The sequence below is a fragment of the Heterodontus francisci genome, chromosome 13, assembly GCF_036365525.1.
Source record: "Heterodontus francisci isolate sHetFra1 chromosome 13, sHetFra1.hap1, whole genome shotgun sequence".
Classification (NCBI taxonomy): domain Eukaryota; kingdom Metazoa; phylum Chordata; class Chondrichthyes; order Heterodontiformes; family Heterodontidae; genus Heterodontus; species Heterodontus francisci.
The window spans coordinates 64,073,538-64,101,272 of NC_090383.1; the positions used below are offsets into that span (position 1 = coordinate 64,073,538).

The following is a 27,735-nucleotide window of genomic DNA, read 5'->3' on the forward strand; positions in this document are numbered from 1 at the left end:
ATCTTCATCGGTGAAGACAGACACACAGCAATCATTTAGCTTCTCTGCCATTTCTCTGTTCCCCATTATAAATTCTCCTGACTCTGCCTGTAATGGACCCACATTTGTCTTGGCCGAACATTTCCTTTTTGCGTACCTGTAGAAGCTTTTACAATTTGTTTTTATGTTTGCTAGCTTACATTCATATTCTATTCTCCCTTTCTTTATCAGTTTCTTGGCCCTCCTTTGCTGTATTCTAAAATCCTCCCAATCCTCAGGTTTACTACTATTTCTGGCAACTTTATAGGCTCTTTTAATCTTATACAATCCTTAATTTCCTTTGTTAGCCATGGTTGACTGCTTTACCTTTGGGGTTTGTGTGCCTTGAAGGATGTATGGTTGCTGTAAATTATTTAGTAATTCTTTAAAGACTATACATTGTCTATGTGCTGTCATATCTTTTAATGTAGTTTCCCAATCCACCTCAGCCAATTTGAACCTCATAACATAATTTCCTTTGTTCAAATTTAACTCCGTCTTCAGATTGAACTACCTCACTTTCAAACATAACGTAAAGTTCTATCATATTGTCACTCATCCGTAAAGGTTCTTTTACAACAAGATTCTTAATTAGCCCTTTCTATTGCATAATACGAGATTTAAAATAGCCTGTTCTCTATAAAATAGCCGGTTCCTCAACATACTGCTCTAGAAAACCATCCCTAACATACTCCAGAAACTAGTGCTCATTAGTTCTACCCAGTCTATGTGCAGATTGAAGTCACCCCATAATTACTGTATTACCCATATTACATGCTTCTCTAATCTCCTGAGTAATACCATGCCCCACACTACCACTACTGTTTGGCCTATAAACAACTCCTACCAGTGTTTGCTGCCCCTTACTGTTTCTTAGCTCCACCCAAACAGATTCCACATTTTGTTCCGATCTGAGATCCTACCTTACTAATGTACTGATCCCATCCCTTATTAACACACCATCTCTTTTTTTTTTTTTCCTTTTTTCCTGTCCTTCCTAAATGTCATCAGATTGCTCAACTCTTGCCTGTAGGAGATCCAGATGCTTAAAAGTTATGAAATCCTCCTTTTTCTACGCAACAAGAAATTAGCCATTGTTCAATATTACATTTCACAGTCAAAGTTATGCTTCTGTCTAATGTTGCCAAATGTCATTTGTGCAATCAGTTATTGTCTATCTTAGATGTATTTTAGTGGTAACTTATTCAGGCTACTTTTTTAAAGTCCCGTGCTGAACATCAAATAGGACTATTCTAATTCAACTCTAGTCTCATTCAGCTGTTAATGGTTCGTTAGTTGCTAAAGCTGGATATGTCAGCACTGCTTTATTTGTACTAATACTGTTAACTAGAAACTCTTGCAAGGATATTTTGTATCCTGTCTTGTGTATAACTCAGATGTGGAGGATGTTTTGGGTGTCTGACCACTTCTGTTAGATGTGTGTTGGCACAGAAACCTCAATGTATACAGTAGTTATCAACAAAGTAAATGCTTTCAAACCCAAGTAATTGAAGATTATTCAAAAAAACTTGGTTATGTTTCTAGCTGTTATCTATAGTCTTTAGAACTGAGAATTTTAGCACAGGGCATTTACTTGGCCTGTTCACCCCTGTGCCATTGCTAGCCCTACATCTGCTCTGATCACATTTGCTTGTCCTTTTTTTAGTTATGTTCCAAGTGTTCTAATTTCTTGAATGTTTAATTCTGCTTTAGTAGCCACTGAATTTTCTGTCCCCTTGTTAGTGAGTCATTGATCAGTGGAAATATTTCACTGCTCATTTCGAACACTTATTTCCCCTTTTAATCTCTTCCAGTGGACATAGCTTTTTTTTTTAAAAAGTCTCTCATCCCGGCAATATCCTCTCTTCTTGGTATAATCCTAGTAAATCTACATTGTAGTTCTTTCCATGGCTTTAGTGCCCTTTCTATAATGTATCTAAAACTCTACAATTTTCCAATTGTGGCTTGCCTGCTGTCATAGATTTATCGCTACCATTACTGTTGCCTTCAATGCCCCAAGTATAAAACTAGTAGATTGTGCCCTTTATTATAGCCTTTTCAACCTGCAGTCTTGCTTTCAAGATCTGTGTATCTAGTCACATCACTGTTCCTGCACTGCATTGAGAATTTTATCATGTAGGGTACATTTCCATTATCTTTTAATAAAATGTGCTAATTCACATTTTTCTGAAGTCAGTCATTTAGCTAACTTGTATACTAAAAGACTAACATTGTGGCTTTTATAATGGCTTTTTCTTTATGTTGAAGGCACTGATTATGCTCCATGTGTGCTGATTTTAAAAAAAAATGTAAACTGACTTGGAATTGTGCATCTGATTACATCCATTTTTTTTGGGGGGGGGGGGGGAGAAATAGGAAAAGAAACTAACTTATCACATTTCAGAAAATCTGGTATTTAGTATTTTTCACTTAAGACTCTTGCACTTGAGGGGTAGTGAATTGTGTTTTTGAAGTTTTCCATGTAGGTAATACTGGCTGACCTTGGTGCAGTGCAAATCTGATAGCTAAATACAATAACGCAGTATTTCATTAAATGAGTATCTTGAAGTTTGGTTTATAATGTTTCAAAAAAGTACTCTAGGAATCTGTTGGAACCTATTTTATTTCATGTAGATTAATTTGGTGGCAGGATTATATACTTAAAATGTTCTTGAGACCATCTGTCAGACTTCATATGTCATATTGTCCACATTTTGTATTTATCCAAATCTCTTCCAAAAGAGGAAGAAAGGCAGTCATTACCTGTGGTTTTGTCTGGTTGAGAACCTGAAGTGGTTGTTGAAATGACAAGAGGAGTTATGCAGTTGCTTATCCAAAAGTTTCTACAATAATGGACTTGCCAGTAAAGTTGAAGCCCATTGAATAAACAGGATAGTGGCAGCAGGGATATGGAGTTGGCTGAGTGACAGGAAACAGTGGTGAACGGTTGTTTTCAGACTAGAGGAAGGTATACCAGGACCCCAGGGGTTGGTACTAGGACTGCTGCTTTTCTTAATGTATATTAACCCAGACTTGGGGGTACAGGGCACAATTTCAAAATTTGGAGATGACACAAAACTTGGAAATATTGTGAACTGTGAGGAGGTTAGTGAAAGACTTCATGAGGACATAGACAAGCTGGTGGAATAGGCTGATATGTGCCAATTGAAATTTAATGCAGAGGTGTGAAATGATTCATTTTGATAGAAGGAGCAGAGGCAATAAAAAATAAATGATACAATTTTGAAGGGGATGCAGAAGCAGAGGGACCTGGGGGGGTTATATGTGCACAAATCATTGAAGGTGGCATGGCAAGTTGAGAAAGTGGTTAGTAAAGCATACAGGATCCTGGGCATTATAATTCGAGGCATGGAGTACAAAAACAAGGAAGTTATGATCTTTTTATAATATTCAACTGGAATATTGTCCAAATCTGGGCACTACATTTTAGGAAGGATGTGAAGGCTTTAGAGAGTTTGCAGAAAAGATTTGTGAGAATGGTTCCAGGTATGTGGATAGATTGCAGACAGAAGATAGAGATACTGTTCCCATTGGCAGAAAGGTCGAGAACCAGAGGACACTGATTTAAGGTGATTGGTAAAAGATCCAAAGGTGACATGAGGCATGAGAAAACTTTTACACAGCGAGCGGTTAAGGTCTAGAATGCACTGCCTGAGTGTGGTGGAGGCAGATTCAGCCATGGCTTTCAAAAGGGAATTGGATAAGCACCTGAAGAGAAATTTGTAGGGCTATGGGTGAAAGGCAGGAAGTGGGTAGCTGAGTTGTTCATGCAGAGAGCCAACACAGATGTGAATGGCTGAATTGCTGCATTCTGTGCTGTAACCATTCTATGATTCTGACAGCCTCTAATTGGCCATAGTAAGAGATTGATAAGTTAAGGGAATAGGCAGATATGTGGCAAATGCAGTTCAATGTATACGCTACCGTGAGGTAGTAAACTTTTTGGGAGGTAAGAACAGAGATTGAAATATGTTCTGAATAGTAATGTGCATAATGGAGCTGTAGAACTACTGGATCTTTAAAAAGATGATTACAATTGCAAAAGGACATACGATATTCCGTTTTACACATGGGGCTTCTAATACAACAGTAGAAGAATATTGCTATATAGATAAATGTAGATTCGCTAGACTAATTGGGGAAATAAATTGAGACTTTAGAACAGGGCCTCGGGTTTGAGGATAAGTATTGAAAAATTTACGGTCTGCGAAGAACCATAAACTCATTTTAGTATTTGAAGCATGGAGATTTAGTAGGAATTTACCTATAATTATTGGGCTGTGTGGTGCTTTAGTATGAGGTAGACTTGATGGCAATACTTTCAGCAGGAAATAAATATTTGAAAAATAAATGTCTTTCCCAGTACTCAAAACAAGAGAAATAGGATTAAAGGAGGTAGCTCTGGGGTTTTCCACCTAATTTCAACCTAATGAATATGTACTTTAGCATTCAATGATTTTTGTCTACCAAGTCCGTTGTTATAACTAATAATAAATGCCACTCTGTAGTAAGGACTAAAACATGACGGTGGTTCTGTGGGTTAGATTTTTTTCTAAAAAGTTGGTCAGTTAATAAAGATAAATTGGAATTCCAAGGCTTTTTAACCTACTTTGAAATTTGTCATTTGCATGACTAGCTATGACTTTGAGGCGGCTGTGCTCTGGCAATAAGGGAAACAGCAGAATAACAATACTGCACCAAGTATACATGTAATGGATTTACGCTTGCAAGAATTTGCATTAGGAAAAGTCATATGCGTGATTTTCTGGTATCTGTAGGATCAGTTTAATGGGGGTGGGGCGCAATTATTTGGAAGGTCAGAAAGACTCTAAGTTCAAGATCAGAAAATCTTGCAAAGAATAAAGTTAAGAGGAAAGGGACAAGTACACCCAGGGCAGAACTTTCCTGTATAAAAGATGGAGAGAATAAATAAATGAAATCCCTTGCCTTACAAGGAAGTTGCAGCATTCTGAGGTTGATTGTACTTTAGCTTCTCGAGGTCTACAAGAATAGCTTATTTCTTTGACAGGGAGTGGTGCAAAAATTAATCAGCTTATATTAAATAAAGACTGCTGGTAGTTTCTTGGTATTAATAAAGTATATGTTGTGGGAAATACTTTACCAATTGTCTGCATTATCTATTAAATGTTCAGGTGCAGAGGATGTATTTTAGTAACCTTTTAAGCAACAAATTTTCTCACTTGTTAGAATTCACCTCATTTATTTATCATGTCCCTGTAATTCTCTTTCTATCACTTAATACAAAATTTCAAAGCAATTTTGCAATTAATGTTTTCTCCTATTAGTTCACATTAACAAATGGTACTGCTTATAAAATCTTATTGGTGAAGCTTAATTATCCCAAAATATAATTTAAAATTGAGGATTTGTGTATTTTGCAAAAATATAAAGATTATTTTGCTTGGTCCATGTATTCAACTTTTGTGTGTAATACTTGAGGTAATTAATATCTCAAAACATGTTGCCAAGGACAATGGTTGATGCAAAGATATTGTATATTTTTAAGCACTAACTAGATGCTTTAATATGAAGACTGTAGAATTGGTATTCTGATGAAGTGAAATCAGAGGCCACCACCATTGTACCCAATCTTGTAGAGAAAAATGAAATTCCTTGAAGTATAACAAATCACTAAGCTAGGACTGTGTTAGTACCAATGTGAAACGGGTCCACATTCATCTCCAATTGCCAGTGTCATTGAGACTGATGCTGACATGGGTATGGTCCATTTAAATCTACATATCAGTTGTCAACAGTTGTAATGTTTCCATGATTATGCCTTGTATAAAACATTTAGAAGCCATTTTTCTTTTCAAATTGATTGGATGCAAGGGTCTGTGATTCCGTTTTTCCCACACAAAGGTACTAGTCTCCGAGTTGCTGTGGAGAGAAAGATGTGGAACTGTGCTCCACAGAGTGAAAAGTCAAATTGATCACCCTTTCTGTAACACCTGGCTGTTTTATTTTGCTGTTTGTAGGACCTTGCTTTGTGCAAATTGCCTGCTACACTTTCTATTTTACAATAGTGACTACTTTTCAGAAGTACTTTATTAGCTGTAATGCACTTTGCAGTGTCCTGAGATTGTGAAAGGTGCTATATAAAAGCAAGTTCTTTCATTCATTATTTTTATAGATTCATATGATTTTAGGTTTGGAAGCATTACTAGCTGATCCCCTCTGGTATGTGACTTGGGAGAAAGCTTGAAAGGGAAAACACTTTAATAAATGGAGCTGTGTAGAATTGTCAAGTTTTCTTAAGCTGATTTGTGATTGTCTAATTCTTTTGAAGTGAACTCAACTTTAAAGTTCTGATAGGAAATGTAATTCTCTCATTAATGTCTGGTTAAGTTATAGTTTTTAAAACAGTTTGTCTAACTGGAATCAGTAAGCAACTCTTCTGGCAGGAAGGACAAGCAGATGACTCAGCACAAGGCCTGTAAGTGTGGATTTCTATCTCATGGGGAAAAGGAGAAGATTGGCCTGGGGTGATATATTTTCCTGTCATCTTCACAGGAAGTGCCTGGCCTTAGACTTCACACTTGTCAGCAGTAATACAGCTGCTTTCAGTTATTTGCCAAATTAGTAATTTTGGGCACAAACCTAAATACTATTACTCTGGGACAGTGTATTAGAGCTATATGTATAGCACCAGTTTTTATTATTGCAGTTTGCTTCTGTCCTGATCTTGCAGGACTGTTACCATTAATATTGTTCGTACAATCCTCCATCCTCTTTTAATTCATGTCCGGCTGTCGACAAGAACTCTACAAATCAGGAATTGAAGAAATGGGTCCATGTCATAATTGTTCATTCAATGACTGCCCTTCAGGAAATTTTATTTAATACATCTTAATGTTGCTACACAATGATGTTTCCAAATTATTTTGGCCCCAATAATTACCCAGGTATTGCAAACTGTTTGTAAAGTGGTCAAAAGTGGCAGTGTGTGTTCACTCAGCATACTTTCCATTGTCAACCACAATGTCCTAAATCTCTAACTTAAATCTTGCAAGTGAAAAAACTTAAAGCTTTGCTTACAAATATTCAAAAGAACATTCCCTTTGGGGAAAATATTTTAAATGTACATGCATGTGCACACACCCAAACCCCTTTTTGATTCTTGGTTCTGGCATGCGTCGAAATGTATTTCAGTGTGAGGTATTACTTTGGCCAGGGAAGAAGCTTTAGGGTATTTCTTTTCTTAGGCTTCTCAAATAGGATTCTATTCTTTTTAGCGTTACTTAATGGATGTTTCCATTGTTTTGGGTAACTGAGTCTGACGCACTGGACTGGATTCAAATAATTGCATGTTTGAAAATGATACGTTTGGACAAAAGATACTTTCTTTTGGCTATTACTTCTATGCAAAACTTTTATATTTGTGAGTGCATGTTGAGCAGTTAGATGATTGTCTCTATTTTGCACATGAAAAACCATGTTTGGTAATTGAGCAGACTTGTCAAAAGAAAAAGCATAATGTGATTTTTGATTTTTATCCCCTTTCTATCTTGTGCTCTGCACGTAGCTAACTAATTGAAGTGGGCAGCACCTTTTTCAGTATATGGTTACTGCCAATATTGACCAACTCTGGCTGCTTAAAATTTGATCCAAAAGTTGCACTTCAGACATTTTTTGTACTCTGAAGCAGAAGCTTTCAAACTTGCAAACAATGGTACTTCAGCCTATCCTTCCCCTTTGCCCCCTCTAGTCCTAATTTCCAAAAGATTCAGTTACTCAAGGAAAACCCCATTATTATAGAAAGTTTTTTAATTTGTCTATGATGCCAGTGATGCGCAGTGGTTAGCACTGCAGCCTCACAGCTCCAGGGACCCGGGTTCAATTCTGGGTACTGCCTGTGCGGAGTTTGCAAGTTCTCCCTGTGACCGCGTGGGTTTTCGCTGGGTGCTCTGGTTTCCTCCCACCGCCAAAGACTTGCAGGTGATAGGTAAATTGGCCATTGTAAATTGCCCCAAGTGTAGGTAGGTGGTAGGGAATATGGGATTACTGTAGGGTTAGTATAAATGGATGGTTCTTGGTCGGCACAGACTCGGTGGGCCGAAGGGCCTGTTTCAGTGCTGTATCTCTAAATAAAATAAAATAAACTATTGGCACATACAGAATACAAATCTGGTGACCTCCAATCTTGTGGCTCTCTAGAAACTTAGTTAATTGTCATGTTACAAATTTGGGCATTTTGTCATCTTAGAGATCGAATTTGGTCTCCATACCACAGTTCCCTCTTTTTGGAGAGTGTGGTCCCTTTAAATTTTGTGACCTTGCACACACAACTTAAAGGACTTGTGCGTGACCTGCACGGGAACTTTTAGGTTGCTGCGCAGCCGCGATACTTGAGGGGAACCATTGCTCCAGACTCACTCGATGATCAGCTGACCTCTTAGAGCACCCATCAGCAGGCAACCCATATCGAGCAAATTTCACATTCCTGCAGTCTGTGAAGAAATGTTGCTAGCAGCTGACTTAAAAAGCAGTGGAGTTGCTCTGGTGAATTTGGAGGCTTTGAATGATGGTCTCCACTGAAGTACAGAGATAATTTGATGCTTTTTTTTTTTAGCCTACTTTTGTAGTTTGCCAGAGTATAGAAGTAATGAAAATCAGTTTGAAGGTCTATCAACTCCTTACCTCTGCTATTGGGAGGTATGGGGTAAGAGATTATTACTCAAAATTAGGACTTATAGGATTGGGTAATATATTAGCATGGGTTGAGGATTGGTTAATGGGCAAAAGACAGCAGGAATAAACTAGTTATTTTGGGTAGATAGGCTGTAACTGGTGGGTTATCACAAGGATCAATTCTTGGGTCTTAACTACTTCCAATCTGTCAGTGACTTGGACTAAGTTTACCGTATACAAATTTGCTGATACAATTATGTGAGAAAGTAAACTTGAGACACAGGCTGCAAAATAATTTACACAGGTTAAGTGGGTAAGAGCATGGCAGATGGACTATGATGTGGGAAAATGTGAAGTTATCTACTTTGACAGGAAAATAGAGAAGAGGGATATTTTTAAAATGGTGAGAGACCTTGGATATGTTGTTCAGAAGGACCTTGGTGTCCTTGTGCATGAGTCACAAAGCTAACATGCAGGTACAGCAATTAGGAAAGCAGATGGTATATTAGCCTTCGTTACAAAGGGATTGAGTGTGAGTAAAGAAGTCTTAGTCCAATTATATAAGGCCTTTAGTAAGACCGCACCTGGAATACTGTGTATTGTTTTGGTTTCCTGACCAAAGGATATATTTGCCTTGGAGGGAGTGCAACAAAAGTTCACTGGACTGATTCCTGGGTTGAGAGGATTGTCCTATGAGGAGATATTGAGTAGAATGGGCCTATTTTCCCTGGTGTTTAGAAGAATGAGAGGTAAAACATATAACATTTTAAAAAGGCTTGACAGGATAGATGCTGGGAGGATGTTTCCCCTGGCTGGGGAATCTAGAACTAGGGGTTAACAGTTTGAATAAGAAGTCGGCCATTTAGGACTGAGATGAGAAATACTTTTCACTCAAATTTTTGTAATTCTCTACCCCAGAAAGCTCTGGATGATCAGTTTTTGAATATGTTAAAGATAAGGATCAATAGATTTTTGGATACTAAGAATCAAGGACAGGAAAATAAATTTGAAGCAGAAGATAGCTATAATCTTGAATGGCAGAGCAGGTTGGAAGGGTCAAATGGGCCTACTCTAAATTTCTTGTTTTGTGTGCTTCCCTAAAGGTAATGCTGCTGCTCTTACCCTGATGATTGAGTGTTGCATTTTAATAGTGTGGGAGATTATGGGTGTGGTCATATTGATCTGCAATTCAGTTCTCCAGTGCACTGCATCATCCCTGTTCTGCCAGTTCTTTTCTCCCCAGCCCAAGCACTTGTTTTAAGATTTAGAGTAAAATTATATTGAGCTTTGTCAAGAAACTGAGTTTTGATAGGTTAGGTGAACTTTGAAGTAATCAAGCCATTCCTGTTAGTTAAATTGAGGTTGTTATTAGAAGTATATGAGGACATGCTGAGTATTGAGGCAGTAATAGTGCTGTGCAATAGGAGGATATGGGGTGCAATCCTCCTCATTCCAGTTGGCTCTTGATCGGAGCAATATCGTGCAGGTCTTGAAGCTCATGGAGGGGCAACGTGCACATTGCATAATAGTAACCTAATAATGACCACTTCTGAGGAGTAGATAGAAGACTCCGTGCTACCTTGGGTGGGGGGGCGGGGTGTAACAAGGTTATATATTAACTGTCATGATGTTGCACACTCTGATCAATCAGCTTTTGTGGAACACATTTCTGAAGTGACACCCAATTCTTTTGCCAAACTTGTATTCATTGACCATGGATGACACCGCAGGCAATTTTACTAGTTATTTTGTGTAAATGCGTAGGATATCTAGCTTTTGTCATCTGGTTAATATAAATCATTTGAAATTGTACATAGCAACAGAATGTAGCACTGTATTTGTATTTTGAGATATTAACTCCCTATATTTAAAAACCTAAATGCTAAATATATTAAAATCCATACACAATTAAGACTAATTGTTTAGGCATTCTTTCCAGCAAGTTTGCAGTGAACAGTACATAAATATTAAATGCATTTAACTTGCAGGTTGCAGTAGCAGAATAAGTTTCAAATGAACCCTTTATTGGCATTTGCAGGTGCAGGGCCGAGACCCGTCACTAGATATCACTCAGGACATCATTGATGAGTCTGAAGAGGAGCGATTTGAAGAAATGCCTGAAACTACTCATACAGTTGATCTTCCACCATGTGAACTAAACAAACTGGAAGAGATTGCTGACTTGGTAACCTCAGTTCTCTCCTCGCCTATCCGCAGAGAGAAGTTAGCACTGGCTTTGGAAAATGAGGGCTACATTAAAAAACTTTTGCAACTATTTCAAGTTTGTGAGGACCTAGAGAACACAGAAGGTCTACATCACTTGTATGAAATTATCAGAGGCATTTTGTTCCTCAATAAAGCAGCACTGTTTGAGGTGATGTTTTCAGATGAGTGCATTATGAATGTGGTAGGGTGTCTGGAGTATGATCCTTCCTTACCTCATCCCAGAAAGCACAGAGAATTTTTGACCAAAACAGCCAAATTTAAAGAGGTTATACCTATCACAGACACTGAACTGAAGCAAAAAATTCACCAAACGTATCGGGTGCAATACATTCAGGATATCATTTTGCCCACACCATCTGTATTTGAGGAGAACTTTCTATCCACGCTGACGTCATTTATATTCTTCAACAAAGTGGAGATTGTTAGTATGTTGCAGGTGAGTTAATTTGCGAAGATTGTTAACATTAATTTGATTTTTGCAGATTTGGTTGTGGAAAACTTGACAAAGGTTGGACCTTGCTCTCCCATTCAGCCTGAGAATCTTGGGTTCTCTCTTGTGCAAAGAACGATCTACACTTTAGCAATAACAAATGATCGTATCATATAGGAACTTGTTTTTGCTTTATATTTTTGGTGTTTTTATGCTTTTTATACCTTCGATAAGTTTCCATTAGTTTTCCCCAATCAGTTGTGAGGGGTTTTTTGTGCTGTGGACCTGTATGAGAAATTGATTTTGTCCAAATGTATTGATGGTAAAGATTTTACATTGGAGAATGGAAACTTTTGTTCCAGCATCCTGACTTGAGCTGAATTTGCATTGCACCCTACTGGGGTGACACCAGTAGCTGCAGTTTTGGTTTAAGGAAGGCTGTTTGCACCAAAATGTAGATAGTAGCATGAAAGTTCTGTTCGACCGAGTCCTACGCGACAGAATGCTTAACTCAGGAAATTTGGCAAATGTGAGAATTCAGTACATTGAGGGAGGAGATGCTGTTCTGGTCTTTTACAGAACAGAGTGATTTGAGAGAGGGAGCTGGAGGCAGTGAGGGTTGAAGTCGAGGCGTTAGAGGTAAGCAGTTAGGTGATGGTAGCCATTTTAAGGTTTTTTCTTTACTAGGGTAGTGTTTAAACAAGTACTGGGGTGATACAAGTATGGTATTAAATTTTTAGCTTAACTAGTTAAACCACTTAATATAACTACCAATTATCAGTATTTCTCAACTTCAAACCTAATTAGTTAAATAAAACACAATAGAGATGGCAGGACAAGTGATGTGTTGCAGCTGTAGCACGTGAGAGCTGGTGGACATCAGTGTAATCCACTGCACCACATCTGCAGTGAGTGTCTGCAGCTTGAAGAACTTTGGCTCAAGAGTTGATGCGCTGGAGTCCAAGACTCTGACACTACAATGTATCAGGGAGGGGGAAAGTTATCTGGACACTTTATTCCAAGAGGCAGTCACCCCCACCCCCCCCTGCCTTAGGCTAGGTACTTCAGATTTGGTCTGTGTCTGGGGCAGGAGGGTGTGAATACAAGTGAGGCAGGCATGGGGATCCAGAAGGTAGAATGGAGGAGCCTCCGCCCTTGCACTTGTACAGCAGATTTGAGGTGCTTGCAGCTTATGTGGACGAGAGCAGGAGTTGCAGGGAGGATTAGCAAACTGACCACAGCACAATGGTATGGCGCCCATTCAAGTGGGAGAGTAGAAAGGAATGTAGTAGTAGGCGACAGTATCGTTAAACAGATCAATATTGTTTGTTGCACTGACAATGTGAGTCCCAAAGGCTGTGTTGCCTGCCTGGTGCCAGGGTTAAGGACATCTCGGGGCTGGAGAGGAACTGGGGTAGGGGTGAGAGAGTGATCCAGATGTGGCTCACGTGGGTACCAATGACATAGGTAAGACTAGGAAAAGAGTTCTGCTGAGGGAGTATGAGCATTTAGGTGCTAAATTAAAAAGCAGAACCCCAAAGGTAATTTCTGGATTGCTACCAGAGCCACGAGCAAATTGGCATAGGATAAACAAAATAAGTGTTGAATGCGTGGCTCACAGACAGGTATGGGAGAAATGGTTTTCGATTCATGGGGCACTGGCACCAGTACTGGGGAAAAAGGGAGCTGTACCGTTGGGGTGGCCTTCACCTGAACTGCACTGGATCCAGTGTCCTGGCGAACCGTATAACTTGGGCTGTAGAGAGGGATTTAAACTAAATGGGGTAGAGTGTTCAGGTGAGGGAAACTTAGAAAGTTAACGAGAAAGGATAAGGCAATAGCGCAGCGTAGCGATTATGGGTAACAATAACCAGAGTGTGATAGGAAGGGAAGGAATGTACAAAAGAGTACACAAGCAAATAGTAAGACCGAATTAAAGGCTGTTTATCTGACGTATGCAGCATTCATAACAAGATGGATGAATTGATAGCACAAATAGAAATAAATGGGTATGATGGCCTTAGAGACGTGGCTGCAAGGTGACCAAGGTTGGAAACTAAATATTCAAGGGTATTTGACATTTCGGAAGGATAGGAAGAAAGGCAAAGTAGGTGGTGTAGCTCTGTTTATAAAAAAAAAAAGGACGAGATCAGTAAAGTAGTGAGAAATGATCTTGGCTGGAAAGATCAAGATTTAGAATCTGTTCGGGTGGAGATGAGAAATAGCAAGGGAAAGAAGTCACTGGGAGTAATTTATAGGCCTCCTAACAGTAGCTGCACTGTAGGACAGAATATAAATCGAGCAATAATGGGGGCTTGTGGGAAAGATACTGCAATAATTGAGGGCAATTTTAGTCATATAGATTGGACAAATCAAATTGGCAAAGGTAACCTGGAAGATGAGTACATCGAGTATATTAGGGGGTTTTTCTGCGAACAAGACATTCTGAAACTAACCCAGGAGCAGGCTATTTTAGAACTGGTAATGTGTAATGAGACAGGATTAATAAATAACCTCCATAGTAAAGGATTCTCCAGGCAAGAGTGATCCTAACACGATGGAATTTCATATTCAGTTTGAGGGTGAGAAGTTTGGGTCTGAAGCTAGTGTCGCATAAGTTAAATGAAAGCAATTACACAGGTATGAAAACAGAATTGGTTAAAACGGACTGAGGAAAAGGTAAGACAGGAGAGAAGCAGTGGCAGCCGTTTAAGGAGATATTTCATATCTCGCGACAAAGATATATCCCATTGAGAAAGAAAGACTTTAGAAGGATGTACCACCATGGCTAACTAAGGAAATTGAAAGAAAAAGCATATAATGCTGCAAAGATTAGTGGTAAGCCAGAATATTGGGAAAAGTTTAGAAACGAGAAGAGGGTGACTTTTAAAAAAGGAAGAAATTAGCACGAGTAAACTAGCAAATATAAAAACAGTAAAATCTTCTACAAATATATAAAAAAAGACAGTAGCAAAATAACTGTTGGTCCCTTTGAAGATGAGACTGGAGAATTAATAATGGGAAACAAGGAATTGGCAGAGACTTTGAACAAGTATTTGTATCCATCTTCACAGTAGAAGACACAAAAAGCATCCCAAGAATAGTAGAAAGTCAAGAGGCAAACAGGAGGGAGCAACTTGTATTATCATTAGAGGAAAAAGTACTAGGAAAAACTGGTAGGATTAAAGGCTGACAACTCCCATGGACCTGATGGCCTGCATCCTAGGGTCTTAATAGAGGCTGTAGAAGGATACATTAATTGTAACCTTCCAAAATTTCCTAGATTCTGGAAAGGTCCCAGCGGTTTGGAATACCACAAATGTAACACCTCTATTCAAGAAAGGGGGGGCAACAGAAAGTGGGAAACTATATAGGCTGGCTAGCCGAGCATCTGTCATTGGGAAAATGCTAGAATCCATTTATTAAGGAAACAGAAGGACATTTAGAAAATGATGGGTAAGGTGCCACATAAAAGGTTACTACACAAGATTAGAGTTCATGGTGTTGGGGGTGATACATTGGCATGGAAAGAGGATTGTTTAACAGGAAATGGTTGGGATAAATGGGGCATTTTCAAGTTGGCAAACTAGTGGAGTGCCACAGGCATCAGTGCTGGGGCCTCAACTATTAACGGTGTATATTAATGACTTGGTTGAAGGGACCAAGTGTTTTGTAACCAAATTTGCTGCTGATACAAAGATAGGTGGGAAAGCTAATTGTGAGGACGACCGTCTGTCAAGGGATATAATGATGGGGGACCTCAGCACAATTGCTGAGTGGATGATCCATCTCGGCCTCCTCCTGAAGTCTTCAGCATCACAGTTGCCAGTCTTCAACCAGTTAGATACACTCCACGTGATATCAAGAAACGACTGAAAGCACTGGATACTGCAAAGGCTGCGGGCCTTGCCAACATTCTGGCGATAGTACTGAAGACCTGTGCTCCAGAACTTGCCGTGCCCCTAGCCAAGCTGTTCTAGTACAGCTACAACATTGGCATCAAATGGCAATGTGGAAAATTGCCCAGGTCTGTCCTGTACACAAAAAGCAGGACAAATCCAACCCGGCCAATTACTGTCCCGTCAGGCTACTTTCAGTCATCAGTAAAGTGATGAAAGGTGTCATTGACACTGCTATCAAGCGGCACTTGCTAAGCAATAACCTGCTCAGTGATGCACTGTTTGGGTTCCACCAGGGCCACTCGGTTCCTGACCTCATTACAGCCTTGGTTCAAACATGGACAAAAAAGCAAAAATCAAGGAGGTGAGAGTGACTGCCCTTGACATCAAGCATTTGACCGAGTATAGCATCAAGGGACCCGAGCAAAACTGGAGTTTTTGGGAATTCTGGAAAACTCTCCGCTGGTTAGAATCGTACCAAGCGCAAAGGAAGATAGTTGTGGTTGTTGGTCCGTCATCCCATCTCCAGCACATCACTGCAGGAGTTCCTCAAGGTAGTGTGCTATGCCCAACAATCTTCAGCTGCTTCATCAATGATCTTCCTTCAATCATAAGGTCAGAAGTGGGGATGTTAGCTGATGTGTTCAGCACCATTCACGACTCTTGTGATACTGAAATCCTGGAACTGCCTTCCTAATAGCACTGTGGATGCAGAAATGTAGCAAGACCTGGACAATAGCCAGGCTTGGGCTGGTATGTGGCAAGTAACATATGCGCCACACAAGTGCCAGGCGAAGACCATCTCCAACAGGAGAGAATCCAACCATCTCCCCTTGACATTTAATGGCATTACGATTGCTGAATCCTCCACTATCAACATCCTGGGGACTACCATTGACCAGAAACTGAACTGGAGTAGCCATATAAATACTGTGGCTACAACAGCAAGTCAGAGGCTAGGAATCCTGTGGTGAGTAACTCTCCTCCTGACTCCCCAAAGCTTGTTCACCATCTACAAGGCACCAGTCAGGAGTGTGATGGAATACTCTCCACTTGACCGGATGGGTGCAGCTCTAACAACACTCCAGAAGCTCGACACCATTCAGGACAAAGCAGCCCACTTGATTGGCACCCGTCCACAAATATTCACTCCCTCCATCACTGACGCACAGCGGTAGCAGTATGTACCATCTACAAGATGCACTGCAGCAACGCACCACGGCTACTCGGGCAGCACCTTCCAAACGCAACCTCTATCACCTAGAAGGACAAGGGCAGCAGATGCATGGCAACACCACCACCTGCAAGCTCCCCTCCAAGCCCCACACCATCCTGACTTGAAACTAGGCCGAATGGCCTACTCCTCCTATTTTCTATGTTTCAATTATCGCCGTTGCTTCACTGTCGCTAGGTGAAAATTCTGGAACTCCCTTCCTAATAGCACTATGGATGTACCTACCCCATAGGGTGGCGCAGTGGTTAGCACCGCAGCCTCACAGTTCCAGTGACCTGGGTTCAATTCTGGGTACTGCCTGTGTCTGCGTGGGTTTCCTCCCACATGCCAAAGACTTGCAGGTTGATAGGTAAATTGGCCATTAGCAATTGCCCCTAGTATAGGTAGGTGGTAGGGAAATATAGGGACAGGTGGGGATGTGGTAGGAATATGGAATCAGTGTAGGATTAGTATAAATGGGTGGTTGATGGTCGGCACAGACTCGGTGGGCCGGAGGGCCTGTTTCAGTGCTGTATCTCTAAACTAAACTAAAACAATCGAAACAATATGGACTGCAGCATTTCAAGAAGGCAGCTCACTACTACCTGATGGGTAATAAATGCTGGCCTGGCCAGCAACGCCGACATCCCATGAATATAAAAAAAAGTTAATTGGGCGGGCAAAAATTTGACCGATGGAGTATAATTGGGAAAATGAGAGGTTGTCCACTTTGGCTTGAATAGAAAAGCAGAATATTATTTACATGGAGAGAGACTGCAGAATGCTGCGGTACAGAGGGATCTTGTTGTCGTACATGAATCTTTCAAAGTTAGCATGCAGGTACAGCAAGTAATTAGGAAGGCAGATGGGAAGTTGGCATTTATTGCAAGGGGGCTGAAGTATGCGAGTAGGGAAGTCTTGTTACAACTGTATAGGGCATTGGTGAGACTGCACCTAAAGTACTGCGAATAGTTTTGGTTTTCTTATTTAAGGAGGGACATACTTGCATTGGAGGCAGTTCAGATAAGGTTCACTAAGCTGATTCCTGGGATGAAGGGGCTGTCTTGTGAGGAAAGGTTGAGCAGGTTTGGCCTATACTCATTGGAGTTTAGAAGGAGGGGTGATATTATTGAAAGATAAGATTCCGAGGGGGCTTGACAGGGTAGATGCTGAGAGGATGTTTACCCTCATGGGGGAACCTTGAACTAGGGGACACCGTTTCAAAATAAGAGGTTTCTCTTTTAAGATGGAGATGAGGAATTTCTGAGACGTGTTAATCTTTTGGGATTCTCTTCCCCAGAGAGCAGTAGAGGCTGGATCATTGAATATATTCAAGGCTGAGTTTTAGATTTTTAATCTACAAGGGACTCAAGTTATGGGGAGGACAGGCAGGAAAGTGGAGTTAAGGCCACAATCCGATCAGCCACAATCTTATTGAATGGTGGAGCAGGTTCGAGGGGCCAAGCGGCTTACTCGTGCTCCGATTACTTTTTTTTTATATAGCTGAAATGTTAAACTTTTCCTTTCTCTTTAGAGGCTGACCTGACCTCTAGTTTGTTTTTATTTCAGATTTCCAGCAATTGCTTTTTTATTTCACTTTGTTTACATTGCCTGGATGAAACTTGAGTTTTCTTTTCCAGGAAGAAATTTACTTGTGGCCTTAAGTTTTAACTAAAGGGAGAAGTTAAGTTTATTTAATGCTGATGCCAATGTCTGGCCTGTCTATTTGGTTGCAGGTAGGTTTAAAAGTGTACAGGTTGTCTAAGGAACCTCCAACTGCTTTTAAACCTAGTTTGTTTGAATTTGCACTCCATAGAGTGTCAAATGGAAGTCATGAGATTCCCTCTTTCCATCTTAATGCTGTTACTAGTCTGACCCTGATTCTGTATTTGCACTGGAGTTTTAGTGTTGACACAAAGTGGAAACTGATAGTGTAGCTTAATGAGGATGAGCAGGCAGGACTTGGTGGCAGACTGGATGCAGGCAGCTGCATCTTGGATAAGTTCAGTTTGCAGAGGATGCAAGGACAGCCAGAAAGCTAAGCAAATCTATGGTAATGAGCATAACTAACAGTTTCATGGGTGAAGTAAGACCATGCTTCAATCTGAGCACATGGTCAAAAAGTAGAGAGGAATCCATGGCAAGGGAGCAGAGTCTGTTGGACACAATTTTCCATAACTTGGTGTCTGACAGATTGCCTGGCAATAGAAGTTGTAGCAGGATCGAGGTAATGGAAAGGAAATTGAGGTGGTGTCAGCATACATATAGAGCACTGTAGATGCATTCAACAGTAAACAGGGTGAACCAGACCACATGAAACCTTGGTGTGCTGTTCAACTTGAACTTTATTGTCACGCCTCACTCTACCCATCAGACTACCTGCTACCATCTGCACACTGTTGCATGCTTCCATCCCTGCCTGATCCCCATTGCCACTGAAACCCTTATTTGCACATTGTCACTCCTGGACTCTTGTGCCAATGCCCTCCCATTCTCTACAAACCGCAACTTGTCCAAATCTGTATCTCGTCCCACTTGCTCATCCTCACTGATGTACGCTGACTGAAGGCTGAACCTGGGAAATGATGCCTGTTGGGATGGCAAATCTTTCAAAATGGATTGATTTCCTGGGGCCAGCTGTGGAGCAGCTGTAAGGCTAGTCAGAAGCCACAACCACCTTGTCCGCAGTGGGGCTACTTTGGATGTACAGTGTCTTAGGGTGAACCTACTCTGTTTTCCATGATAGTTATTTTTGATTTTTTTTTAAATGTTGGAAGCAATGGTCATGGTAGCAGTAGGAACATTTTGAGGTGATTGCTTAAGAGTATTTGACGAGAACTAAACTCCACATTTTAAATGGTATGGTGATTTTCTTTCCCCACACACCTGCTAAACCTGTTGACAATGCAGCAAGGAACATTTATTAACCACTGAGAATTGATTGACTCACAAAAGAAAGTTAATCTGTTAAAACATGATTTTTTTTTTGTTATTATTGAATTACAGTTTTAAATAAGTGTCAGATTTGTGATTTGACAGTAATGTTTTTAAACATGGTGGAATTATCAACGCTGTAATTCTTGGCAATGCATCTTAGTGTCTGTCTCGAGAAAGTTTGTTTATAAGCTCCCTTTATCCTTCTCTCTTCTTACCAAAGAAGTATTTTTTTTTAAAAAGGAAGGACTGTAAAGTGGGTTTACTTTTGTAGCCCATGAATCATTAGAGAACTGTTGGTTGACTTCCATAGTCTGTCTCTTGTGCTATGGGCTATCATAAATTTGAGGTATTAATGTTTGTGTAGTTGCTGTTCTTGCATTTTGAAGCTACAGTGTGCAATTAGGAATAAGATAGAATACCTTTTAAAAGACAGCTCCTTCCAAAAAATAAATTTTTTTTAGGATTGAAGCTACATGAATGGTTCTTTTGAATAGTAAAATGAGTCATTCTGGAAGAAAAATTACAACAATTGGCCTCAAAGTAGATCCTCTAAGTTTCAGATCCTGAAACCTGTATGTAAAGGGGCTGTGCATATCATTATTTACTTGCATTGCATGATATTGCCATTATAAGTTAACATTTTTGTGTTTGGCAATATTAGGTCGGTGCATCGGTGCAGACCCGATGGGCCGAAGGGCCTCTTCTGCACTGTATTATTTGATTCTGTGATAAGTGCAGGTTATTTAGTTGTAGATCCCCCCCCCCCCCCTTTTTTTAAAACCTATATTTTAAAGTATGCCTCATGATTCATTGCAATATCTGCATTATTTGTTTTTATATATTAGTGAAAGATAACCCCTTTGAAAAAACGGATTGGAGGAGCAGTTGAACTGAATTATTGGCCATATTTTGGTTAGCTGTTAGTTAGAACATAGAACAGTACAGCACAGTACATGCCCTTCGGCCCACGATGTTGTGCCGAACCTTTAACCTACTTTAAGATCAAACTAACTACCTACCCTTCATTCTACTATCATCCATGTACCTATCCAAGAGTCGCTTAAATGCCCCTAATGTATCTGCTTCTACTACTACCGCTGGCAGCGCATTCCACGCACCCACCACTCTGTAAAGAACCTACCTCTGACATCTCCCCGAAACCTTCCTCCAATCACCTTAAAATTATGCTCCCTGGTGATGGCCCTTTCCACCCTGGGGAAAAAGTCTCTGGCTATCCACTCTATTTATGCCTATCATCATCTTGTACCCCTCTATCAAGTCACCTCTCATCCTTCTTCACTCCAATGAGAAAAGCCCTAGCTCTCTCAATCTTTCTTCGTAAGACATGCCCTCCAGTCCAGGCAGCATCCTGGTAAATCTCCTCTGCACCCTCTCTAAAGCTTCCACATCCTTCCTATAATGAGGCGACCAGAACTGAACACAATATTCCAAGTGTGGTCGAACCAGGGCCTTATAGAGTTGCAGCATAACCTCGTGGCTCTTAAACTCAATCCCCCTGTTAATGAAAGCCAACACACCATACGCCGCCTTAACCCTATCAACTTGGGTGGCAACTTTGAGCGATCTATGGACATGGACCCCAAGATCCCTCTGTTCCTCCACACTACCAAGAATCCTGTCTTTAAGCCTGTATTCTGCATTCAAATTCGACCTTCACACTTTTCCAGGTTGAACTCCATCTGCCATTTCTCAGCCCAGCTCTGCATCCTGTCAATGTCCCGTTGCAACCTACAACAGCCTTCCACACTATCCACAACTCCAGCAACCTTCGTGTCATCGGCAAACTTGCTAACCCAGCCTTCCACTTCCTCATCCAAGTCATTTATAAAAATTTCAAAGAGCAGAGGTCCCAGAACAGATCCTTGTGGAACACCACTGGTCACCGAGCTCCATGCTGAATACTTTACATCTACTACCACCCTCTGACTTCTATGGGCCAGCCAATTTTGTATCCAGACAGTCAACTTTCCCTGAATCTCATGCCTCCTTACTTTCTGAATGAGCCTACCATGGGGAACCTTGTCAAACGCCTTGCTAAAATCCATATACACCACATCCACTGCTCTTCCTTCATCAATGTGTTTTGTCACATCTTCAAAGAATTCAATAAGGCTTGTGAGGCATGACCTGCCCCTTACAAAGCCATGCTGACTGTCTCTAATCAAACCATGCTTTTTCCAAATCATAAATCCTGTCTCTCAGAATCCTCTCCAATAATTTGCCCACTACCGACGTAAGACTGACTGGTCTATAATTCCCAGGGTTATCCCTATTCCCTTTCTTGGACAAGGGAATAACATTTGCCACCCTCCAATCATCTGGTACTACTCCAGTGGACAGTGAAGACGCAAAGATCATCACCAAAGGCACGGCAATCTCTTCCCTCGCTTCCCGTAATATCCTTGGGTATATCCCGTCTGGCCCCAGGGACTTATCTGTCCTCATATCATTCAAAATTTCCAACACATCCTCCCTCTTAACCTGTTCGAGCACATCAGCCTGTTCCACGCTGTCCTCACAAACGACCAGGTCCCCCTCACTACTGAATACTGAAGCAAAGTATTCATTTAGGACCTCCCCTACCTCCTCTGACTCCAGGCACAAGTTCCCTCCACTATCCCTGATCGGCCCTACCCTCACTCTGGCCATCTTCTTGTTCCTCACATAAGTGTAGAACGCCTTGGGATTTTCCTTAATCCTACCCGCCAAGACTTTTTCATGTCCCCTTCGAGCTCTCCTAAGTCCATTCTTCAGTTCCTTCCTGGCTACCTTGTAACCCTCTAGAGCCCTGTCTGATCCTTGCTTCCTCAACCTTAAGTAAGCTTCCTTCTTCCTCTTGACTAGCTGTTCCACATCTCTTGTCATCCAAGGTTCCTTCACCCTACCATCCCTTCCCTGCCTCATCGGGACAAACCTATCCAGCAGTCGCAGCAAGTGCTCCCTAAACAACCTCCACATTTCTTCGTGCATTTCCCTGAACATCTGTTCCCAATTTATGCTCCCCAGTTCCTGCCTAATAGCATTGTAATTCCCCCTCCCCCAATTAAATATTTTCCCATCCCGTCTGCTCCTGTACCTCTCCATGACTATAGTAAAGGTCAGGGAGTTGTGATCACTATCACCGAAATGCTCTCCCACCGAGAGATCTGCCACCTGGCCTGGTTCGTTGCCAAGCACCAAGTCCAACATAGGCTCCCCTCTAGTCGGCCTATCTATATATTGAGTCAGGAAACCTTTCTGGACACACCTGACAAAAACTGCTCCATCCAAACTATTTGCACGAAGGAAGTTCCGATCAATATTGGGGAAGTTGAAGTCACCCATGACAACAACCCTGTTACTTCTGCACCTTTCCAAAATCTGCCTCCCAATCTGTTCCTCCATGTCTCTGTTGCTATTGGGGGGGTCTATAGAAAACTCCCAACAAAGTGACTGCTCCTTTCCTGTTTCTGACTTCCACCCATAATGACTCAGTAGACAAACCCTCCTCGACGACCTCCCTTTCTGCAGCTGTGATACTATCCCTGATTAGCAATGCCACTCCCCCACCTCTTTTACCTCCCTCCCTATTCCTTTTGAAACATCTAAACCCTGGAACATCCAACATCCATTCCTGCCCATGTGATATCCACGTCTCCGTAATGGCCACAACATCGTAGCTCCAAGTACTTATCCATGCTCTAAGTTCATCACCCTTATTCCTGACACTTCTTGCGTTAAAATAGACACACTTCAACCCATCATACTGGCTGCAACTTTGCTCTGTCTAACTTTCCTCACAGACTCTCTGCACTCGGTATCTGCCTGTTCAACAGCTACCCCATCCACTGATCCGTAGCTCCGGTTCCCATCCCCCTGCCAAACTAGTTTAAACCCTCCCGAAGAGCTCTTGCAAACCTCCCGCCCAGGATATTGGTGCCCCTCCAGTTCAGATGCAACCCGTCCTTCTTGTACAGGTCCCACCTTCCCCAGAAGGTATCCCAATGATCTACATATCTGAATCCCTCCCTCCTGCACCAGTTCTGTAGCCACGTGTTCAGCTGCACTCGCTCCCTGTTTCTAGCCTCACTAGCACGTGGCACCGGTAACAATCCTGCGAATACTACTCTGCTCGTCCTGCCTTTCGGCTTCCAACCTAACTCCCTATATTCGCTTTTCAGGTCCTCATCCCTTTTCCTAGCTATGTCATTGGTACCGATATGTACCACGACCTATGGCTGCTCCCCCTCCCCCTTAAGAATCCTGTAGACTCGATCCGAGACATCCCTGACCCTGGCACCCGGGAGGCAACATACCATCCGGGAGTCTCGTTCGCGACCACTGCATCTCCTATCACTATCGCTCTCCTATTCTCCCTCCTTCCCTTCTGAGCCACTGGGCCAGGCTCAGTGCCAGAAACCTGGCCAATGTGGCTTTCCCCTGGTAGGTCATCCCCCTCAACCGTATCCAAAACAGTATACTTATTATTGAGGGGGACGGCCACAGGGGATCCCTGCACTGTGCGCCTATTCCCTTTCCCTGCTCATTGTTGGGCTCGGTTACTCCAAAGTTGCTTTTTCTCCCCCCATTCTTCAGACCAACTTAGTAATTATAACCTGGTTTCTCCTAGCCTTACGTAATTAGCATTCAGAATTTAAATGAAAACAAAATTGATGGATAAATAGCTAAAATTAATCACTTTAGATAATTGGCGATGGCAGTCTTGAGATTTCATTAACTGTAAATCAATGAAAATGAACTGGTGGCCATCTTCCATAGTTTATCTTGTTAGCCAGTCTGTATGACCAATTTGAGGTATTAATATTTGTCATTATTAACATGGTTTTAGCTTTGAAGTTTGCAGTCTGCAACTATGAACGTAATTGTCTTGGTTTTTTTTTCTCCTGTTGAAAAGGTCTTTGTGGCTGAAGCTGCATATCTTGGATTACTTAACAGTACATTACTTGAATGGTGTTAAAACTTGGCTGTTTTAAAGGGTTTTTTGGTATACTCAAATGAAAACCCATGTAAATTGATTATAGTTATTGCTTTTTTTAATGTTTGCTAAATTGCTGGTGAAAGGCAACCTAGGAGCAAACAATGGAACATTTTCGCTGCCCAATTTTGAATCTTGAACTCTTATTTCAATGCCATCCTGAATTTATGATGCCAGCTGCTCCATTTATGTGCTACGGGTGCATCCAAATTGGGGTCTTCCTGGGCATTGAATTTCTTAGAAAAATTAAGATAATTAGAAGCTTATAACATGCAACATCTCCTTAAGGGATTGCTTCTAATTGGACTGGTCACTAGTGAGGTAGACATGGTAGCAGTTTGGAATAATTTTGAGCATATAACAAGATATGTATTTGTGCAGCATTGAAGCATATTGGCTTAAATGTACGTTTTGCTGTACTGCATCAGTAAATAAGCCTAGTGACAAAGGTATTCATTTGCTTCATGCAGAGAATAAAGGAAAGATTTGCGCTTATAGCTTTCACATCTTCTGGATGTCCCAAAGTGCTCCTCCACCAATTAATTAATTTTTGAAAGTATGAAGTATAGCCACCCTTTTTTTGTAGGCAGCCAATTTCTGCACAACTAGGTCCCATAAACAGTTGAAATTAATAACCAGTTAGCTTGTTTTGTGCTATAATAAAAACAAAAAATGCTGGAAATTCTCCACAGACGCTGCCAGACCTGGAGTGAGAAGCAGAGTTAATGTTTCAGATCAGTAACCTTTCAGAACAAGCATCTGCAGTATTTTGCTTTTATTTTAGTTTGTTTTCTGCAGTTGGTAAAGAGATGAATATTTGGGACAGCAGTAAACTCCCTGGTGTGGGATCTTCATGCCTACCTGAACAGCGTGAACTTAATGCTCGGATTGTGGAGTGGCAGTTGAACCCACAGCATGTTGACTGAAGTGATACTGCTATTACTGAACCAAGCTGACACTTGAATCTATGCTGAGCATTTCACTACTTTTGGCATTCCAGTGTTTGTTTTTCTTTTCAAAATAGTGCTTGAAATTGTCTATGACACAAACTTGTCTAAGAGTGCCAGTTGCTTCAATTTGATTTGAACTGTTCTAATTTTGAAAATTAAATTTGGTGATCGGAAGGAAAGCATTTCCCTTGCCAAATAATTGCACTTTTTTGTCTTTCCCCTCTCCTCTTCCTCTCCCCTCAACTTGTCCTTTAGTGTGATGTGAATAATTTTACTTGGTTGAGCTCCTGTTCGAATTGGGGACTGCCTTGCGCACAGTCAGTAGAGGGTATCCCATTCCTGTTTAAGCACAGTGTGGGGGAAGGAGTGGAAATTTGCACGGTCACATCATAGATCTTCAAATGTTTGGGGGCAAAATGTAGGCAGATTTGAGATATACTCGCTATTTCCAGCATTGCAACAGTGACTACATTTTCAAGATGTTCTGTTGGCTGCATAGTGCTTTGAGACACCGAGGTTGTTACAGGTACTATATAAAGGTCTTCCATAAAAATGGGTGATTGCAGGGATTCAAAATAATAGAATATATATACATACATACACATGCATACATGACATTCTTGCCCACTCAACATTCATTTTTAAAATACTTGTTCACCCATAGCACCACCCACGAAGGTCAGAGAACCATCGCACACCCATCTCTGTGTCATTAGTCTCTTTTAAAGGTTCCCTTCCATTCACTATCCCTTTCACAGATTGAAATGGAGGCAAGGGCGCAAATGGGGTGGGAAGTAGTGGTTCAATATACTCGGGGCAAGTTTTAAAAAAAAAAATTTAATTTTCTAAATTTATGAAGTTTAAAAGGAGGCAGCGTTTACCTGCAAACTTGCATAGGGGAAAAGCAAGATGGCTGACAGCAAATTTTAAATACTGCCAGCACATTCAGTGAACAGAACCTGCAACTTCTATCTGAGTCAAAGTAGTTCTTTTCATATTGCAACTTGTCAAACTGGAATACTTTAATTGTAGGTTCTATTTGAAAACTTGAGAGGAATTATGTTATATTTCAATCCCATAGAGGTGTTTACATTGAATTTTCAAGGGAAGGCAAAAGAGGAGTAATTTTGGAAAAACATGCCTTTTGATAGAAAAAGTTTTTGCTGAAAGCCAACTGTTTAATAGCAAAGTCCTCAAGATTGACCAGTTCACATCTACAGCATGCTGAAGGTCAAACATCATAAATTATAGACCTTATAGCACAGGGGGAGGCCATTCAGCCCTTTCTGTCTGTGGCAACTCTTTGAAAGAGCTATCCAATTAGTCCCACTACCCTCCTGTAGCGCTATAAATTTCTCCTTTTCAAGTATATGATCCAATTCCCTTTTGAAGGTTACTATTGAATCTTGTGCATTCCAGTTCATAACTCATTAAAAATGTAGCATGCGGTTAGATATCTTCAAACATCTTTTGAAATAGGTAAACAATTAGTACAGTTGCTGTGCATTTCTAAACATAGTACTTGAATACCAACATGTCACCTCTGAGTTGGCTAGTTTGGTTTTGCCATTAAACTGCTGGTTCCTTTCATAGTGAAGTAGAGCGGACACTATAAGGTGCATACAATGCATCCGTACAAAAGTGTGACTTGCATTCATCCTTCTGAATTTTAAAGTTTTTAATTGAAGCTCCTTATTTGCAGAACTGGAAGCCTCAGTCAAATTTAGAAAATCTGAATACAGTATATATTTAAGTTAAGTTCAATCAATCGGGGAGGTACTGGTGTAGTGGTATTGTCACTGGACCAATAATCGAGACCCAGGGTATTGCTCTGGGGACATGGGCTGGAATCCCACCACGGTAGAAGGTGGAATTTGAACTCAATTAATAAATCTGGAATTGTAAAGCTAGTCCATGGTGACCATGAAACCATTGTCGATTTGCTGTAAAAACCCATCTGTTTCACTAATGTCCTTTTAGGGAAGGAATTCTCCATCGTGTTGTGTGGCACTACCAAAATGGGATAGATTTTGAATAGATCTAGCAATGCAAAACAGGGCATCCATGAGGCGCTGTGGGTCATCAGCAGCAGCAGAATTGTATTCAACCACAATTGTAACCTTATGGTCTGGCATATCCTCCACTCTACCATTACCAACAAGCTGGGGGACCAACCCTGGTTCAATGAAGAGGACAGGAGGGCATGCCAGGAGTAGCACCAGGCATACCTCAAAATAAGTTGTCAGCCCGGTGAAGCAACACCCCAGGATTGCACGCATGCCAAACAGTGTAAGCAGCATGCGATAGAGCTAAGCGATCCTATAACCAACGGATCAGATCTAACCTCTGCAGTCCTGCCACATCCAGTTGTTAATGGTAGGCAATTAAACAAC

General features: G+C 41.0%; 1 protein-coding gene across 5 annotated transcripts in view; it reads left to right on the plus strand.

The window, feature by feature from the left end:
- Window positions 1–27,735, plus strand: part of LOC137376403 (serine/threonine-protein phosphatase 4 regulatory subunit 3) — a 79,923-nt gene that overhangs the window by 9,553 nt on the left and 42,635 nt on the right. For 4 of the 5 annotated variants that reach the window (XM_068044895.1, XM_068044898.1, XM_068044896.1 and 1 more), the window contains one exon: window positions 10,730–11,353. The exons of the other annotated variant lie outside the window; for it this stretch is intronic. In XM_068044895.1, coding sequence (XP_067900996.1) covers window positions 10,730–11,353 — 624 coding nt within the window. The remainder of the gene's footprint in view (window positions 1–10,729; window positions 11,354–27,735) is intronic. 5 annotated transcript variants of the gene reach the window in all.